The following is a 19,726-nucleotide window of genomic DNA, read 5'->3' as shown; positions in this document are numbered from 1 at the left end:
AAAAAAATATACACATAGGCATATAATTGTTAAGATTCCAGAAACCCAACAGAAGAACAAAATTCTGCAAGCAGCTGGAGAAAAGAAACAAATCACATACAAAGAAATGCCAATCAGAATCACAGCAGACTTTTCAATGCAAACCCTAAAGGCAAGAAGAGGTTGGAGTGACATATTTCAAGCCCTAAAGGAAAACAGCCTCCAACCCAGATTGATGTACACTGCAAAACCATCTTTCAAAATTGATGGAGAAATAAGATACTTTCATGGCAAAGAGCACCTGAGGAACTTCATAAATACTGAACCAGCACTCCCAAAACTTTTAGACAATATCCTAGGAAAAGACAATGAGGATCACAACCCCATGAAGCCCCAGCAGAATGATTCCATTGGGAACAACAAGAAATTAAATGCAAAGGGGGATAATCCAACAAAAAGAAAAACTCATGGCAATGATAAGTCAATACGTTTCAGTTATAACCATCAACATTAATGGTCTCAATTCACCAATCAAAAGAAATAGACTGGCAGAATGGGTCAAGAAGCAAGATCCAACAATATTCTGCATACAAGAAACACACCTAGTTCAAAATGAAACTCATAGACTGAAAGTTAAAGGGTTGAAAACAATACTCCATGTGACAGGAACCCAAAAAAAGCAGGAATAGCTATCTTCTTTGCAGATCAAGTAAATTTCAAACCAACACTGATTAAGAGAGATGAAGAAGGACACTACATCCTTGTAAAGGGAACAATCCAAGAGGAAGAGATGACAATCATAAATATCTATGCACCAAACACTAGTGCACCCAACTATACAAAACAAATACCAACAGACATGAAAAGTCATATATGCACTAATACAATTGTAGTGGGGGACCTCAACACCCCACTGTCACAAATAGATAGATCAACTAGACAAAAAATAAGGAATGAAATACTGGAACTCGATCAAACTCTTGAACAAATGAACTTAACAGATGTTTACAGAGTCTTCCACCCCTCAAAATCAGAATACACATTCTTCTCAGCTGCACATGCGTCATTCTCAAAAATAGACCACATACTCACACATAGAACATGTTTAAGTAAGTGCAAAGGAATTGAAGTTATCCCCTGTATATTATCAGACCATAGTGAGATGAAATTGGAGATTCATAGCAAAAGAAACAAAAAACTTCATAAACACGTGGAAATGAAACAACATACTTCTGAATAACCAATGGGTCACAGAGGAAATTAAAGAAGAAATCAGACAGTTCCTTCAATTAAATGACAATGACAATACAACATATCGGAATCTATGGGACACAGTGAAAGCAGTCTTACAAGGGAAATTCATAGCAGTGAATACGCACATTGGGAAAACATAATGAGCGCAATTAAACAACCTGATGCTGAACCTCAAGCTTCTAGGAAAAGAAGAGCAGGACAAACCCAAAGCTCATACAAGGGAGGAAATTATAAAGATCAGAGGAGAAATCAATGCAATGGAGACTAAGAGAATGATACAAAAAATCAATGAAGCCAAGAGTTGATTCTTCAAAAGAATCAACAAAATTGACAAACCCTTAGCCAACCTTATCAGAAAAAGGAAAGAAAAGGCCCAAATCCATGCATTTAGGAATGAAAACGGTGAAATTACAACAGATCCAGCAGAAATCCAGAGGATCATCAATACCTCCTTCGAGAACCTATATGCCAATAAGATGGACAACACAGAAGAAGTGGACAGATTCCTAGATACATATGAATTACCAAAGTTGAACGAAGAAGACCTAAAAATTCTGAACAACACAATATCAACCAATGAAATTGAAAACGTAATAAAAAACTTATCAACTAAGAAAAGCCCGGGCCCTGATGGCTTCTCTGCTGAATTCTATAAGACATTTAGAGAGGAACTGCTGCCACGACTGTTTAAACTCTTCAATGAAATTGAAAGGGAAGCAATACTCCCACATTCATTCCTGGAAGCAAGCATCACCTTGATCCCCAAAGCAGAGAAAGACCCAACTGAAAAAGAGAACTATAGGCCAATCTCACTAATGAACATAGATGCAAAAATCCTTAATAAGATAACGGCAAACAGAATACAGAAGATCATCAAGAAGATCATACACCCTGATCAAGTGGGATTCATCCCAGGGATGCAGGGATGGTTCAATATACACAAATCAATCAATGTAATACACTATATCAATAGAGCCAAGGACAAAAACCAAATGATTATCTCCATAGACGCAGAAAGAGCATTTGACAAAATCCAACATGCATTTATGATAAAAACCCTACAAGAAATTGGAATAGATGGTCTCTACCTCAAACTGATAGAAGCCATCTATGAAAAACCAACAGCCAACAGCATACTAAATGGTCAAAAACTGAAATCCTTCACAATAAAATCAGGAACAAGAAAGGATGTCCACGATCACCATTCTTGTTCAATATAGTTTTGGAAAGATTAACCATGGCAATTAGACAAGAGAAAGAAATAAGAGGAATAAAGATAAGAAATGAAGACGTCAAATTGTCATCATTTGCAGATGACATGATACTGTATATAGAAGACCCCAAGAACTCCACCCAAAGTCTTCTAGACTTAATAACCAAATTCAGTCAAGTAGCTGGTTACAAGGTCAACACAAAAAAATCAATAGCTTTCCTCTACACAAATGACAGACTCGCTGAGAGAGAAATAGGGCAAATAATTCCTTTCACAATAGCATCCATAAAACTGAAATACCTAGGAATCAACCTAACGAAAGAAATCAAAGACCTCTTCTCTGAAAACTATAGCACTCTGGAAAGAGAGATTGAAGATGATATCAGAAAATGGATAGACATCCCCTGCTCCTGGGTAGGAAGGATCAATATAGTGAAAATGGCCATACTTCCAAAACTGCTATACAGATTCAATGCATTTCCAATTGAGATCCCAGCAGCATACTTCATGGACCTTGAGAAAACAATCCAAAAATTCATTTGGAACAAGAAGAGATCCAGAATAGCAAAAGCAATTCTAGGTAACAAAGACATGGCAGGGGGTATTACAATCCCCAACCTGCAACTATACTACAAAGCTACTGTGATAAAAACAGCATGCTACTGGCAAAGAAAAACACCTGAGGACCAGTGGAACAGATTAGAAGATGCAGAAACAACTCCAGACACACTCAGCCATCTTATCTTCAATAAAGGAGCCAAACACCCTCACCGGAGGAAAGATAGCCTCTTTAATAAATGGTGCTGGAGGGCTGGGGATTTAGCTCAGTGGTTTTGCCACCTGTTGTGCAAGCACAGAGACCTGAGTTCAATTCCCAGAACCAAAATAAATAAATAAATAAATAAAATTGTGCTGGAAAAATTGGGTTTCAACTTGTCAAAGATCAAAATTAGATGTATATCTCTCACCATGCACTAAACTAAAATCGAAATGGATTAAAGATCTAAATATTAAAATAGAAACTGTGAACCAGTTGGAACACAGGTTAGGTAGAACTCTTGAAGACATTGATGTAGGAAAAGATTTTATGAATAAAACCTCAGTTGCCCGTGAACTAGCACAAACAATCAACAAGTGGGATCTCTTCTTGTTGAAAGGCTTTTGCACAGCAAGAGAAACCACCAGCAGTGTGAAGAGACAACCCACAATGTGGGAAACAATCTTCACCTGCTCTTCCTCAGACAAAGGTCTACTATCTCAAATCTATAAAGAACTTAAAAAGATCAGTCCTCCCAAATTTAAAGAGCCAATCCAAAAATGGGCATCTGAAATGAACAGACATTTCTCAGAGAAGGTAGTAGAAATAGCAAATAAATACATGAAAAAATGTTCAACACCACTGGTCATTCAAGAGATGCAAATGAAAACAACACTGAGATTCCACTTCACACCAGAAACAATGGCTGCTCTCATGAACTCAACCAATAACAAATGCTGGTGGGGCTGTGGGGAAAGAGGAACCCTGTTCCACTGCTGATGGGAGTGTAGACTGGTGCAAGCACTGTGGAAATCAGTATGGAGATACCTCAAAGAACTAGGACTGGAAGTCCCATTTGACCCTGCTCTTCCACTGCTGGGGATCTTCCCCAAAGAATTAAAAGAATCATACCACAGTGATATATGTTCACCCATATCCATAGCAGCACAGTTTGTGATAGCTAAAACTTGGAAACAGCCCAAATGCCCATCAACTGGAGACTGGATAAAGAAAATGTGAGGTTTTTTTTATAAAATGGAGTACTACTCAACCATAAAAAATGAGAAATTGGAGACATTTATAGCTAAGTGGATGCACATTGAGGTGATACTCTTAAGTGAAATAAATAGGACACATATGTATAAATACGAATTAGTTTCTCTGGTGTGAGAAACTGAAAGTGTAAATAAGGACTAAATGTATAATAGGTCATGTGAAATAGGAAGAAAAGGGGCAAAGGGGAAGGAGGTGGGAGGGCTAGGGGAAAGGATAGAAGGGAATGAGATTAATATGAGAAAATGGAAAAATAGGAACAAAATCTTTGTAAATAGGGAGGAATGGAGGGCTTGAAGGGAGGGCTGGGCAAGGGTAAAAAGTAAGAACCAAGAGAGAATATGTAAAGCTGCAAATTTCCAATGATGAACCTCATTATATTGTATACCTAAAATGTACCAATGATTAGAATGAATAATCGATAATGAAAAATAGGAAGAAAAGGTCCAAAGGGGTAGGGGTAGTGGGAGGGGCAGGGGAAAGGAAAGAAGGGAAAGGAAAAATGATGAGAAATGGATAAAATGGAAATAAAGTCTTTGTAAATAGGGAAGGGTGGAGGGGTTGAAGGGAGGGCCGGGAATGTGGAAAAATTAAGAACCCAGATGCATTATGTAAAGTTACAATTCCCAATGAGAAATGTAATTGTGTTGTATACCTACAATGTGCCAATAAAAGAATTTAAGAAAGAAAAAAGAAGCAAGATCCAACAATATGCTGCACACAAACAACACACTTAATTACTAAAGAAACTTATAGACTGAAAGTTAAAGGGTGAAAAACAATACTCTATGCAACAGGAACCCAAAAAAAGCAGGAGTAGCTACCCTCTTTGCAGATCAAGTGGATTTTAAACCAACACTGATTAAGAGACAAAGAAGGACACTATATCCTTCTAAAGCGAGCAATCCAAGAGGAAGACATGACAATTATAAATATATATGCACTAAACACTAGTGTGCCAGTTATAAATATATATGCATCAAACACTAGTACCAAATACTAACCGACATGAAAAATCAAATAACCACTAATACAGTAGTAGTGGGGACATCAGTACGCCACTGTCACAAACAGATTGACGTACTAGACAAAAAATAAGCAACAAAATACTAGAACTCAATCCAACTCTTGAACAAATGAACTTAATAGATGTTTACAGAAATTTCCACCCCCACAAAATCAGAATACACATTCTTTTCAGCTGCACATGGGTCATTCTCCAAACTAGACCACATACTCACTCATATAAGATGTTTAAGTAAGTGCAAAGGAACTGAAGTTATCCCCTGTATATTATCAGACCATAGTGCAATGAAATTGGAGATCCATCGCAAAAGAAAGCACAAGAATTTCATACACATGCAAACTGAACAACACACTTCTGAATAACCAATAGTTCATAGAGGATATTAAAGAAGAAATCAGACAGTTCCTTCAATTAAATGACAAGGACAGTACAACACATCGGAATCTATGGGACACAATGAAAGCAGTCTTATGACAGAAATTCATAGCAGTGAATACTCATACTAGGAAAACTGAGTGAGCCCCATTAAATAACCTGGTGCTGAACCTCAACCTTCTAGAAAAAGAAGAGCAGGACAAACCCAAAGCTCATACAAGGGAGGAAATTATAAAGATCAGAGCAGAAATCAATGCAATGGAGACTAAGAGAATGATTAAAAAAAAATCAATGAAGCCAAGAGTTGGTTCTTCAAAAGAATAAACAAAATTGACAACCCCTTAGCCAACCTTATCGAAAAAGGAAAGAAAAGGCTCAAATCCATGCAATTTGGAATGAAAAGGATGAAATTACAATGGACCCAGCAGAAATCCAGAGGATCATCAATATTTACTTCGAGAACCTGTATGCCAATAAGATGGAAAACACAAAAGCACTACAAAGATTCCAGGATAAGTATGAATTACCAAAGTTAACAAAGAAGACCTAAAAATTCTAAACAACCCAATATCAATCAATGAATTTGAAAACTTAATTAAAAACTTACCAACTAGGGCCCAGGGATTTAGCTCACTGGTTCCGCTGCTTGCCTTGAAAGCGCAAGGACCCGAGTTCGATCCCTGGTACCAACTGAAAAAAAAAAACTTACCAACTAAGAAAAGCCCGGGTCCTGATGGCTTCACTGCTGAATTCTATAAGACATCTAGAGAGGAACTACTGCCACTACTGTTTAAACTCTTCAATGAAATTGAAAGGGAAGCAATACTCCCACATTCATTCCTGGAAGCAAGCATCACCTTGATCCCCAAAGCAGAGAAAGACCCAACTGAAAAATAGAACTATAGGCCAATCTCACTAATGAACATAGATGCAAAAATCCTTAATAAGATACTGGCAAATAGAATGCAGAAGATCAAGAAGAAGGTCACACCCCCTGACCAAGTGGGATTCATCCCAGGGTTGCAGGGATGGTTCGTTCCACATACACAAATCAATCAATGTAATACACTATATCAATATAGCCTGGGACAAAAAACATATGATCATCTCAATAGATGCAGAAAAAGCATTTGATAAAATACAACATGCATTTATGATTAAAAACCCTATGAAAAATTGAAGTAGATTGTCTCTACCTCAATCTAATACAAGCCATTTAGGAAAAACCAACAGCCAATATCACACTTAATGGTCAAAAACTGAAATTCTTCACACTAAAATGAGGAACAAGACAAGGATGTCCACTATCACCACTTCTGTTCAATATAGTTTTGGAAACTTTAGCCACAGCAATTAGACAAGAGAAAGAAATAAAAGGAATAAAGATAGGTGTAGGGGACAGTGGAAGGGGACGTTACCAGAACCTCTGCAGTGAGTCCTGGTCTCCTGCGAGCCACGGCAGCACACGGCGAATTACAGGAAAGGTAGAAAAATGAGACCGAGAAGAAGCTGAGCTTTGGGTCTGATCAGTGCTGCTCTGGGCAGCAAAGACAAAGCCCCCAGTTTACCACACCTTTTATTCAGTACATCGGGAGAAACAAATGTAACAAATGACTTGCAGAGAGTTCAATAGTTCACATTGGGATAAACAAGGTGTAACGGAAGGCTTGCAGAGAGTTCAGTACATCTCCGGCAAACAAGATGTTAATCAGTCCAAGAACAAGGAGGAACTGAGCAGATGTTTGTTCTCCCACGATGTTTCTTGTCCTGGAGAATCACAGCATCACTGGATCACTGAAGTCTCAGTTGTGACCAGAGGCCAAACTGGAGTTATTCTGTAGCTGGGCTGTAGGCAAGAGAACTAGGCTAACCAAATGATTTATCCCTAGAACTGTGTAGCATTGCTCCCAACAGATAGGAAATGAAGAAGTGAAATTGTCATTATTTGCAGATGACATGATACTCTATCTAGAAGACCCCAAGAACTCCACCAAAAGTCTTCTAGACTTAATAACCAAATTCAGTCAAGTAGCTGGTTACAAGGCCAACACACAAAAATCAATAGCTTTCCTCCACATGAAAAACAGACTCACAGAGAGAAACAGGGCAAACAATTCCTTTCACAGTAGCATCCAAGAAACTGAAAGACCTAGGAATCAACCTTACAAAAGTAATCAAAAGCCTCTTCTCTGAAAACTATAGCACTCTGAAAAGAGAGATTGAAAATGATATCAGAAAATGCACAGACATCCCCTGCTCCTGGGTAGGAAGAATCAGCAATGTGAAAATGGCCATACTTCCAAAACTGCTCTATAGATTCAATGCAATCCCAATTGAAATCCCAGCAGCATACTTCACAGACCTTGAGAAAATAATCCAAAAATTCATTTGGAACAAGAAGAGACCTAGAATGGCAAAAGCCATTCTAGGTAACAGAGACATGGCAGGGGGTATCACAATCCCCAACTTGAAACTATACTACAAAGCTATTGTGATAAAAATATAATACTGGCAAAGAAACAGATCGGAGGACCAGACACACTCAGCCACCTCATCTTTGCCAAGGGACCCAAACACCCTCACTGAAGGAAAGATAGCCTCTTTAATGAACGGTGCCGGAAAAATTGGGTTTCACCTTCTCAAAGATTAAAGCTAGGCCTGTACCTCTCACCATGCACTAAACTAAAATTGAAATGGATTATGGGCCGGGGATTTAGCTCAGTGGTTTCGCCGCCTGCTGCGCAAGCACAAGGACCCAAGTTCGATCCCCAGTACCAAGAAAAAATAAAAAAGAAATGGATTAAAGATCTGAATATGAAAACAAAATGCTGAACTGGCTGGAAGAGAGGTTAGGTAGAACTCTTTAAGACATTGGTGTAGGAAAAGATTTTTTTGAACAAAACCTCAGTTGCCCATGAACTAGCACAAACAATCAACAAGTGGGATCTCTTCTTATTAAAAAGCTTCTGCACAACAAGAGAAACTACCAACAGTGTGAAGAGACAACCCACAGTGTGGAGAAAATTTTTCACCTGCTGTTCCTCAGACAAAGGTGTACTATCTCGAATCTATAAAAAACTTAAAAAAATCAAACTTCCCAAATTTAAAAATTCAATCCAAACATGGACATGTCAAATGAAGACATTTGTCAGACAAAGCAGTAGAAGTAGCAAATAAACATGTGAAAAAATGTTCCACATCACTGGTCATTGGAGAGATGCAAATGAAAACAATGCTGAGATTCCACCTTACCCCTGAAAGAATGGCTGCTATCATGAAATCAACCAATAACAAATGCTGGCAGGGCTGTGGGGAAAGAGGAACCCTGCTCCACTGCTGCTGGGAGTGTAGACTGGTGCAACCACTGTGGAAATCAGTATGGAGATACCTCAAAGAACTAGGACTGGAAGTCCCATTTGACCCCGCTATTCCCCTGCTGGGGATCTTCCCCAAAGAATTAACAGAATCATACCACAGTGATATATGTGCTCCCATCTTCATAGCAGCACGATTTGTAATAGCTAAAACTTGGAAACAGCCCAAATGCCCATCAACTGGAGACTGGATAAAGAAAATGTGTTTTTTTAATAAAATGGAGTACTACTCAGCCATAAGAAATGAGAAATTAGAGACATTTATAGCTAAGTGGATGCACATTGAGGAGATAGTCTTAATTGATATAAATAGGACACATGTTTAAATACTGAATAGTTTTTCTAGTGTGAGAAACTGAAAGTATAAATAAGGACTAAAAGGTATAATAGATAATGTGAAATCAGAAGAAAAGGGGCAAAGGGGAAGTAAATGGGAGGGGTAGGGGCAAGGAAAGAAGGGAATGAGATTAATATGAGAAAATTTAAAAATGTAGCAAAGTCTTTGTAAATAGGAAGGGACGGAGGGGTTGAAGGGAAGGCAGGGGAATGGGGAGAAAACAAGAACCAAGAGCGATTATGTAAAGGCGTAAATTTCCAATGATGAATGTCACTAAATTGTATACTTAAAATGCACCAATAAAATTAATTTTAAAAATAATGGACTAGGATAAAAATTTAGTTTCGTTTTAAGAAAATGATGGAATTTGCCCTTTTTGGTACAATTTTGGCTGTTACTTACAATTCTCTCTCTCTGTTCCTGGCTCCTGAATAAGTTGGCTTAAAACAGGGAAGGTTGGCAAATAGAAAATACAGCCAAACAGCATAGGTGACTAATATAAGGAAGATTAGCATAGACCTGTGAAATAGCATCTCTGCTACAGAAACTGTCATTCTGGGTCCAGTTTCATTGAGAGCCTTGGGTTTCAGCACCAAGCCAGAAGGATACCCATGGGGTTCCCTTGCCAGGCCTTGCAGCCAAGCCTCTCACAAAAAGCTGGGGCTTCTCAGAGTGGCAGTGCTGGGGAAGAGGCTTGAGAATGATTTCAGTTGTTACCTCGAGGAGGCGAGCAGACAGCTTCCCTTGAATCTGGCGTGAGATGGAGCATGCCTGAGAAGGCTCCGCATGACAACTCAGACGTGTGCCCACACTTCTCCGGCCCAGATGTACATTGCCAGAATGCTGTAGGAAATTCCTAGCCGGAAAGTTAAAGTAACACTTGTCACTGCCCATTGAAGGAACCCAGTCATCAAGGGATCACAAAAAAGCCAGCCCTGCATGAACAATTACAAAGCACACGCAGAGAGTCACAGGATGAGCAGTGAGCTGGTAATGGACAAATCCAGAAACATTAAAGGAAGAAGGAGGAAGTGGAAGCCATACAGAAGAAAAAGCATTAGTGGATTTGAAAAGGAAGCAAACAAACCTTCTAAATATGGAAATATAGGCCATGAATTGAGAAACTTGATGGACAGGTTACAGAACAGGTGATATCAGCTTACAATAGCGAAGGATGGGGAATATAAAAAGCAGGTAAATAGTATAGGGGAATAATAAAAGGAAGATCAGAATAAAGATTTCAAAAGATTTCAGAAGAGAAATAGGGGAAGCAAGAGAGGCAATATTTTATGAGATATACTGATAGGTAATTTTACTGAATTGCATGAGTTTTCAGATTTAAGCAGGGAGATTAAGATCTGTGAAAGATTAAAAAAAAGTAAATTCACATCTAGTAATATATATTTCAAAAAAGTAAAGACAAAGGGTTTTAAAAGACAAAGACATTAACAATGGCCTAAGGGGAGAAGTTTAGACTACCTGTGAAGAATAACGGGCAGGACTTTGAACATGATCCACAAAAGCCAGAAGACAACAGTGTGACTGTCAATCTAGAATTCTCTGCCCAGCTAAAGTATTCTTCAAGAGTGAAAGTAACAGATAGTTGTAGACCAAAGCTAATAGTGTTTACAACTTCAGTCCTTTACCCAAGAAATGAATGGATTTAGGATTCACTCAAAGAAGGGAGGTGCAAGAGGTGTTAGTGAGGAAAGAACTTATAACAAGTTGACAGATCTCAATGAACTCCAGCAGTAAAAATCAATAATAAATCACCACTGAAGACTTAAAAACAGGTACAACTAAGCAGTTACTGAGCAGCAGTTAACTCAAAAGTGTGTGTGTGTGTGTGTTTGTGTGTGTGTGTGTGTGAGAGAGAGAGAGAGAGAAACTTATAGTTCACAGTATATAAAAGTTCTTGTATTTGGGAGGCTTTATCAAATTAAGCCTACCTATAAAATGTAATAAAGCTATCCCTGAAGTATAACTATCAAACAATTAAAGGGGAGAGATGATGAAATTTTTTAAAATAGGAAAATATGAAGGGAGTAGAAAATAGGAAGGGAGAAATAAGACACAAAATCAAAATATTAAAAAATGAGTAACTTGTACCTAGATGTCCCCCCAAAGCCTCATGTGCTCATAGGTGGGGCTTTTCAGAGGTGGTGGGATCCAGGGTGTGTGAATATAGATTAAGGATGTGTGAAAACTAAATCAGTTCACTGATTTGGTTTAGCACATTTCTGGATGTGAATATTGGAAAGTCCTATCCTGGGTGTGAGTGGCACCAACCAATAGCTTTACAGCCTGGATGAGGGAAAAGGGGAAGATGGGACTCACTGATATGGCTGCTTCCTGCTTCCAGCGTTCTGCCTGCCCTCCCATGGACTATTTCTCCTCAGCCATGCTCCTCCCAGTGCTGCCTGGCTTTTCTTTCTTTGACTTTGGATGTTGGGTATTTTGTCTCAGCAATGAGAAGAATAAGACAATAAGTAAAAAAAAAAACTCAATGTAACAGACTCATACATTAACATGTAAAACTGTACACCATTTATAAGATTTGTATGTAGTATAAAATATAATAAAATATTGAAAAGGTAAAATTAGAGTTTTGTTAACCAAATGCAACCTGAGATGGCTGTAATAACATCAGATAAAATGGTCCTTTAGACAGTAAGTCTATGTAGAGATGTAAAGACCAGATAATGTAGTAAACCTGAAGTTCAAGGCACATAGTTTCCAGTACATAAATACAACTAGACAAATTTGGGAGGTCTGAGTTTTTTAAGTTCTTTATTGATTCAAGATAGTAGACCTTTGCCTGAGGGACCGCTGGTGAAAATTTTTTCCCCATTGTGGGTTGTCTCTTCACACTGCTGGTGGTTTCTCTTGCTGTGCAGAAGCTTTTTAGTAAAAAGCGACCCCACTTATTGATTGTGCTAGTTCATGGGCAACTAAGGTTTTGTTCATAAAGTCTTTTCCTACCCCAATGTCTTGAAGAGTTCTACCTAACCTCTGTTCCAGCTGGTTCAGTGTTTCTGTTTTTATATTTAGATCTTTAATCCATTTTGATTTTAGATTAATGCATGGTGAGAGATATAGGTCTAGTTTTAATTTTTGGCAAGTTGAAACCCAATTTCTCCAGCACCGTTTATTAAAGAAACTATCTTTCCTCCAGCGAGGGTGTTTCGCTCCTTTGTCAAAGATGAGGTGGCTGAGTGGGTCTGGGGTTGTTTCTGCATCTTCTAATCTGTTCCATTGGTCTTCAGGTCTGTTTCTTTGCCAGTACCATGCTGTTTTTATCACAGTAGCTTTGTAGACCTCCCAAATTTAAAGACCCAGTCCAAAAATGGGCATCTGAAATGAACAGACATTTCTCACACAAAGAAGTAGACACGGCAAATAAACATAAGAAAAAATGTTCAACATCATTAGTCATTCGAGGGATGCAAATGAAAACAAGGCTGAGATTCCACCTCACTCCAGAAAGAATGGCTGCTATCATGAAATCAACCAACAACAAATGCTGGCAGGGCTGTGGGGAAAGAAGAACCCTCCTCCACTGCTGGTGGGAGTGTAGACTGGTGCAAGCACTGTGGAAATCAGTATGGAGATACCCCAAAGAACTAGGACTGGAAGTCCCATTTGACCCAGCTATTCCCCTGCTGGATATCTTCCCCAAAGAATTAAAAGAATCATACCACAGTGATATATGTGCACCCATGTTCATAGCAGCACAGTTTGTAATAGCTAAAACTTGGAAACAGCCCAAATGCCCATCAACTGGAGGCTGGATCAAGAAAATTTTTTTTATATAAAATGGAGTACTACTCAGCCATCAAAAATGAGAAATTAGAGACATTTATAGCTAAATGGATGCACATTGAGGTGATACTCTTAAGTGAAATAAACAGGACACACATGCGTAAATACCAAATAGTAAATCTAGGAATTCTGAAGATGCAAACTAAAATGACAGTGTGGCACTATTTCACATCCATCAGATTGGCAAATGTTTTAAAGCTCCCAAACATCAAGTGTCAATGAAGTTGTGGGGAAACGCTTTAATCCAGATATTGTTAGTGAGATACACATTCTTTCAAATACTTCTAAGACATGGATGAATTAAGGTTTTCAAGACCCTGTGACTCACCACTTCTGTAACCAAGTGGAAACTTCTGAGGTACTTTTGTACCTGGGTACAAATGGCCAATAAGAAAATGTGGAAATAGCTTGTCCCTTGATTGGGAAATGGATAAACAAATTGTGGTTCATTTATACAGTAGATTTTTGCACAGTATTTGAAAGTACTATTGTCAACATAGAATGACTTTGAATGAAAAAAGCAACTAGTAAAGATGATCTTCCAGGGAAAATTTCTAAAACTATTTCTAAAATGTAAATGTACTTATTGGAGTAATGCTTAAGAGTTTATTGGAAAGGGGACAAAGAGATCAGTGGGTTTCACTTGCATTCTAAAATTTTTTATTTGTTCAAAGACATATGGTTAAAACACAAACATAAAATTTTGATATTATGTGTCTGGGCATATATCATATTAGTTTCTGAATGTTTGCAACATTTCAACATCTAGAATTTTTTAATTCAAAAAGAACACTGAACAGAACAGTTAGGTAAAGGAGATATAAAAAGAATGAATTGTGATAGTTAAAACAGATGCATTATCAGATGATACGTAGAAAATGCAAGACAATCAACTCAGAAACTTTTAACTAATAAAGATAGCTCAATAAAGAGACAAGATACACGGAGAATCTATGTGGTGATCAGAATAATGCTACCTCAATGTTGTACATGTCCTGACCTGTAAATGTGTTACCTTGTATGGCACAGGGACTTTGTAGATGTGATTAAGGGTGGTGAGGTGGGAAGGTTATCCTCCTGGGGCACGTTACCCAGGGGTCCTTAGAAAAGGGAAGCAGGAAGGCCAGTCTTTAGCAGGAAATGTAATGGTGGAAACAAGGATGCAAGGAGGGGCCCCTGAGCCAGGAACAAAAGCAATCTCTGACATGTGGGAAAGGTTAAAAAAAAAAAAAAGATTTTCACCAAGAGCTTCAGTGAGACCTTAATGTTAGATTCTTGACATCTGCAGTGTAAGATAAATCTGTGCTGTTTTACGTGACGAAGTTTTTGATCATTTGTCACTGTGGAACAGGAAGTCAGTACAATATATAGAAAATTGCTTTCTTACAGTTTTTCTATATCCCTAAAGCACAAAAATAATAGAAATGAAGCAAAATTTACCATAGGAAAGAGAAATAGCTAGAAATCCACTTGAAAAAGGATGCAAAGATCTGTATGAAGAAAATTAGAAAGCTCTGCTGAGTAGACCTGCAGTAGGTCGGACATAGAGACATGTACTGTGCTTCCTCAGTATTATCCAGATGGCCACTTTTTTGTACATGCAAGTCTCTACCCTTCAAAACCCTGTTTTCTAAATGGAAGTCACTGAAGTGATCTTAAAATCTAGAGAAAAAAAATTCCTGAGAGTAACAGGTGTTATTCTTCTTGTCCAAATGTACTTCATTCATCACCATTTAGCAAATGTGATGCTGCTCTAGCAACAGGCCATTAGATTACTATAGGGTGTGAATGGAGCTTGTCTTAGATGGAGCAGCCATGGAACTACTTCTGTGGAGTGGCGGCGTTTAGGAGAGACTGGATCCTTGAGAAATGGCAAAGACTTGTGGAGAAAGAGTGCTCCTGGCCACCTGAGCAATGAGTACCAACCAGCTTGGTATGGTCTAGAGAGAATGAGGATCTCCTCCACTGGGAAAAAGGGTGGGAAGAAAAGTGAGGAGGGTTTCTTCATGGAGGCTTACGTATCAAGTGAGTGAGCTGTAAATATGTCAAGTTCCCTAATTATCAGTCAATGGTTTTGGTCCCACTGAGCTTTCATTGAAGCTTGAAGGTCGCTGATTCTGGGCCTGGGTTGGGATTTGGGTGTCATCCTGGAAAGACCCCACTCTGGTCCATTCTCAGCTGGGAAGATTTTTTATGTGCATTTCATTAGCACCTCCCAGGATAACTGCAGCGATTTAGGAAAATTCTTTTCAGTTTTACTGTGAACCTGGTCTGGCCAGAGCATGGAAAATGATGTGTTGAGTTGGGCAGCCCAAGTTATATCTGCTTTGCGTGGTCAAATCAGATTAGATCTTGTGTTCAACAAAGTTGAAGTAGTCTAGAATACAGGAACACAGTGCTTCCAGTGTGGCATTTGTGTGGTTGAATTAATAAAGAGTGTACATCGAGAATTGTATCCTGTGGATCAGCCTTTCTAAGCATTGTCAGTATTTCAGTTACCTTCCAGCTCCAGGATTCCAGTAATCCATAAGAATTACCTTCTACAACATGATCCCGTGAGTACAGTAAGAAATAGTTGGAGCTAGGCTTGTGGCATTGTGAGAGGTTGAGACAGGAGGACTGCAAGTCTGAGCCCAGACTACGCCACTTAGTGAGACCTTGTCTGAAAATAAAAATAAAAAGGTTGACTAGGAGGCAGTCAAGGTGGAACCTAGTGATGTTGCTAATAATAATCATAAATAGTGGTCTGTTAGTGACTCCTTTGCAGATAGCTCCTATGACTGAAGACCACCCTCTCATCTTGAAATCCACCTGCTCCCACTCAACATCTGGGGCCAGTGGCCATCCAACAATGTTTCTCAGCTACAGGAGCCACTAGAAGTCCTTAAATTTTTCAACTAAATAAGCTAAGATAGACAAACACCATCTTCTAACTTCATTCTAGAAGAAAGGATTGGGGCCAACCGAAAAACAAGCCAAAAGTTCAGAACGTGAATGTGCAGCCAGCGTCCTGTACCCATGGGTTTTGCATCTGTAGATTCAACCAACTGTAGATTGAAATGTTAAAGCAAAAAACTGTGTCTGTATGGAGCATGTGTAGACTTTTTTCTTGTTATTCCCTAAACAATTTAACAACTATTTCTAAGCATTTACATTATCTTAGGTATTAGAAGCAATTTAGAGATGACTTTAAAATATATGGGAGGATGTGTACAGGTCTGTTGCAGGCACTCTGCCATCTTATATAAGGAAATTGTACCTCTTTTAAAATTGCTTTGGATTAATATATTAATTTTGTCTCACATAAATTCACCTGCTCATGATCAGTTGTGTTATCTAACATTAGTTTTCCTTACACTGTTGTAGAAGTTCATTTTTCTTGTTTGTCTTGAGAGAGAATCCCTGGACCACATCGTCCAAGTATATGCACACAAAGACCATACGTGCATATATGTATACATACCACATGTGCACACACACATACAGATGCACACTTACATGTGCACACAAGTGTGCACACATATTCATATACCAATTTTCCTCTCCCCTTCAGACTTTCTCTCATGCTCCCTGGAGCTTAAACTCCTGACCTTGTCTGGCTGGAGTCTCCATGCCCAAGGATGTGGCATTTCCAGTTCCTTCCTTAAGAATAGCTCTGCGTGCTCCCTAGGTCGGGTACTATCAGGCCCTGTCTGCCCTCAAATATGTGAGCCCTGCCCTGCTCCTGACCAGGGAACAGCAGAACAGAGCCTCTGGTCTCCTTGGTATTGGTTCTGTTCTAGTTATAGGACAATAGTGTGCTTGCTGGGGGATAACTGTGTTTCGCTACACATTTTCTTTTATATTCTATTTAATGCGGCTTTGTGGTTAAGCAGGTATGGAATTTACATCGTCCTGACCAGCCCAGGTTAGGGTTAGCATTTGGAAAGAGAAGTACACTTGAGCCTCATTCTTTGTGGATTATGCAGTTGAAGTTCACCAAACATGTCGAATGTGTTTTCAGCCCAGGTCAGTATTCATGTTCTTGCAGTCTTTCACGGGGATATCGAAGACCTACACTCCCAATTGTAGCTGAACAATGTGACACTCTTCCTGGTTTCCTCTTTCATGCTGTGAATGTGCATCCTTTTCTTGGCGTATTTAATGTCACACTGTTGGCAGTTTTGTCCTTTATTGTTGATGATTCCTATGTTTAAAAGAACCCCCAGGCACAGTGCTGAAGTGGTGTCCAGTGAGTGTAATCTGTGATGTGCCTTCCGTAGAAAATGTGTATGTTAAAGGGACTTTGTTCAGACATGAGTTATCGTGCTGTTGACTATGAGCTCTATGAGAATGAATTGACAATGTGTGTTAAATAAGGAGTCTTTCGGCAGAAACAAGTTGTGTCTTAATCAGTTGACAAAACATTGTGACCAAAGGCTGCAGGAAACTGACCGTCGATTTCCCCCTGCAGGTTATGATCACTAACTCAGTGTTCACGGCAGCATCCTAGAATGCAGTGCAGTTGTTGTCTACAACAGGAGTTAGCTGTGTGCATGTAGATGAGGGAAAATGGAAACCTCCCCACCACAGCAGTTCATACAGGAGCCCCAGGGCCTCCCAGCCTCTGCTGATATTTGCTCTCTTGTGACCCCTCTCCTTGGCAGGTTACTTTCTGAATTTTCTGGAGCCAGTAAACAACATCACCATTGTCCAAGGCCAGACAGCAGTTCTGCACTGCAAGGTGGCAGGAAACCCACCCCCCAATGTGCGGTGGCTGAAGAACGATGCTCCAGTCGTGCAGGAGCCCAGGAGGATCATCATCCGAAAGACAGAATATGGCTCTCGACTGAGGATCCAGGACCTGGATACAACAGACACTGGCTACTACCAATGTGTGGCCACCAATGGAGTGAAGACCATTACTGCTACCGGAGTCCTCTATGTGCGGCTCGGTGAGTCAGGAGGCAAAGGCTTGTGGGTTAACAGACTGGAACATTCACAGACAGTGAGCAAGAGATTAATTTGATGTTTGAAATTAAATACACACGTTAACATGAGAGGAAATCAATAAAACCATTCCTCAAGGCTTTTCTCCTTGTGAATGAGAATCTAGCTTGCTCTGTTACCCATTTACTAGTACTGAAAGAAAATAGACACAGATGGAGTGGTCAGTAAACCCAGACTGGAGAGGAGAACTGCATACGCACAAGGTGAGTGGGTCCTGGAGACCAGAGGTCTGGTGTCTGCTGTATTGGCCCGAGCTGGCCAGCCACAGCCTCTGCCAGGCTCTGCCTGCTGGGTCCCATTCACACCTGGTGTAGCTGAGCTGGGAGGGCATAGTGATGACAGCTTTGAACTTCTGAGCTTGTCACATGTAATGAAGGAATGCATGACAGGAAGGAATGTGTCCTTTAGTCCCAGTTGTGGGAAGGGCTAGGCAATGAATGCCCCAAGCCTGTGCCACTCCAGTTCATAAAACCATACAGCTCTTGTGTATAGATCTTAGACAAGGAAAGGGAGAAAGGAGAACAAAAATACCAAAATTATTTCTCAGAGTATGTGCATATACAGTAAGCAGCCCTTCCCTTCCCTTTCTGGCATCTTTGGTGACTCCTCACAAGCAGAGCAGAGCCGAAGCTGAAGACAACCACTACAAATGAGCCCCTGGACTCATGTCCTGATTACTATTAGCTTGAGGACAGTTATTCCAGGTCTTGAGCTCTTAGTAACTTCTCTCTGTTTTGTCCTTTCAGGTCCAACGCACAGCCCAAATCATAACTTTCAGTAAGTATCTGCTTTCCTCAGGCCATTTTCTGATGCTCTGGGGGTTTCTGTTACATAAGAATGAAGGTTTCAGAGCCAGCATACTCAATACTTTGCCGGATTTGCTAGCAAATGGCTGGGCTTCACACGAGATGGCAGCATGCTTATTTGGGGCTGGGAAACTTTTACATTTTCCATGTTTTGTATAAGAACATTTTCCATGTTTTTGTCATAAAAACAAAAGTTGTTAATTGCTTTCAGTGAGCATGACCTTAAAGGGCAACTGAATGAAGTATAAACATACACAGCAGATCGTCAAGGCCATGGTTCCTGTTCATGAAGACATTTGCCAGCAAAGAGGCATTTGTACTGTGAAATCCCAGCCCTACATATCTGCACTTCCCCTTTCTCTCTTTCTACCTTCCTGGCTTCCTGTATTTCTTGTGCTGTGGATCAAACTCAAGTCTTTGCACATGCTAGGCAAGTGCTCTACCGCTGTCTTAGTCGCCTTCTCATCACTGGGACAAAATACCGGACACCCACAACTTAAAGGAGGAAAGGTTTGTTTGACTCATGGTTTCAGAGAATTCAGTCTATGGTCTGTTGGCTCCAAGGCTGAAGTGGCAAACCAGAGAAAAACTGTTCAACTCACAGCAGCCAGGAAGCAGACAGAGGGTTGGAAGGGGTCAGGGACAAGAATAGACCCTTCCAGGTCATGGCCTCTGTGACCTATTTTTTCCAACTGGGCCCTGCCTCCTAACATCACACTCAGCTGTGAACTCCTCCGCCC

At 39.7% G+C, this 19,726-nt stretch overlaps 1 protein-coding gene across 1 annotated transcript in view; it reads left to right on the top strand.

Annotated features, from left to right (window-relative positions):
* The window catches only part of Ror2 (ROR family WNT receptor 2), a 239,964-nt gene that overhangs the window by 194,281 nt on the left and 25,957 nt on the right, over positions 1 to 19,726 (top strand). The window contains exons 3-4 of the mRNA XM_004870050.3: positions 17,838 to 18,125; positions 18,927 to 18,957. Of these exons, the coding sequence (XP_004870107.1) occupies positions 17,838 to 18,125; positions 18,927 to 18,957 (319 nt within the window). The remainder of the gene's footprint in view (positions 1 to 17,837; positions 18,126 to 18,926; positions 18,958 to 19,726) is intronic.

Source organism: Heterocephalus glaber, unplaced genomic scaffold, assembly GCF_053883595.1.
Source record: "Heterocephalus glaber isolate CG9 unplaced genomic scaffold, H.glaber_assembly_v1.0 deba00000621, whole genome shotgun sequence".
NCBI lineage: Eukaryota > Metazoa > Chordata > Mammalia > Rodentia > Bathyergidae > Heterocephalus > Heterocephalus glaber.
The sequence above is the reverse complement of the archived record's forward strand: the minus strand, read 5'-3'. Positions and strand labels throughout refer to the sequence as shown.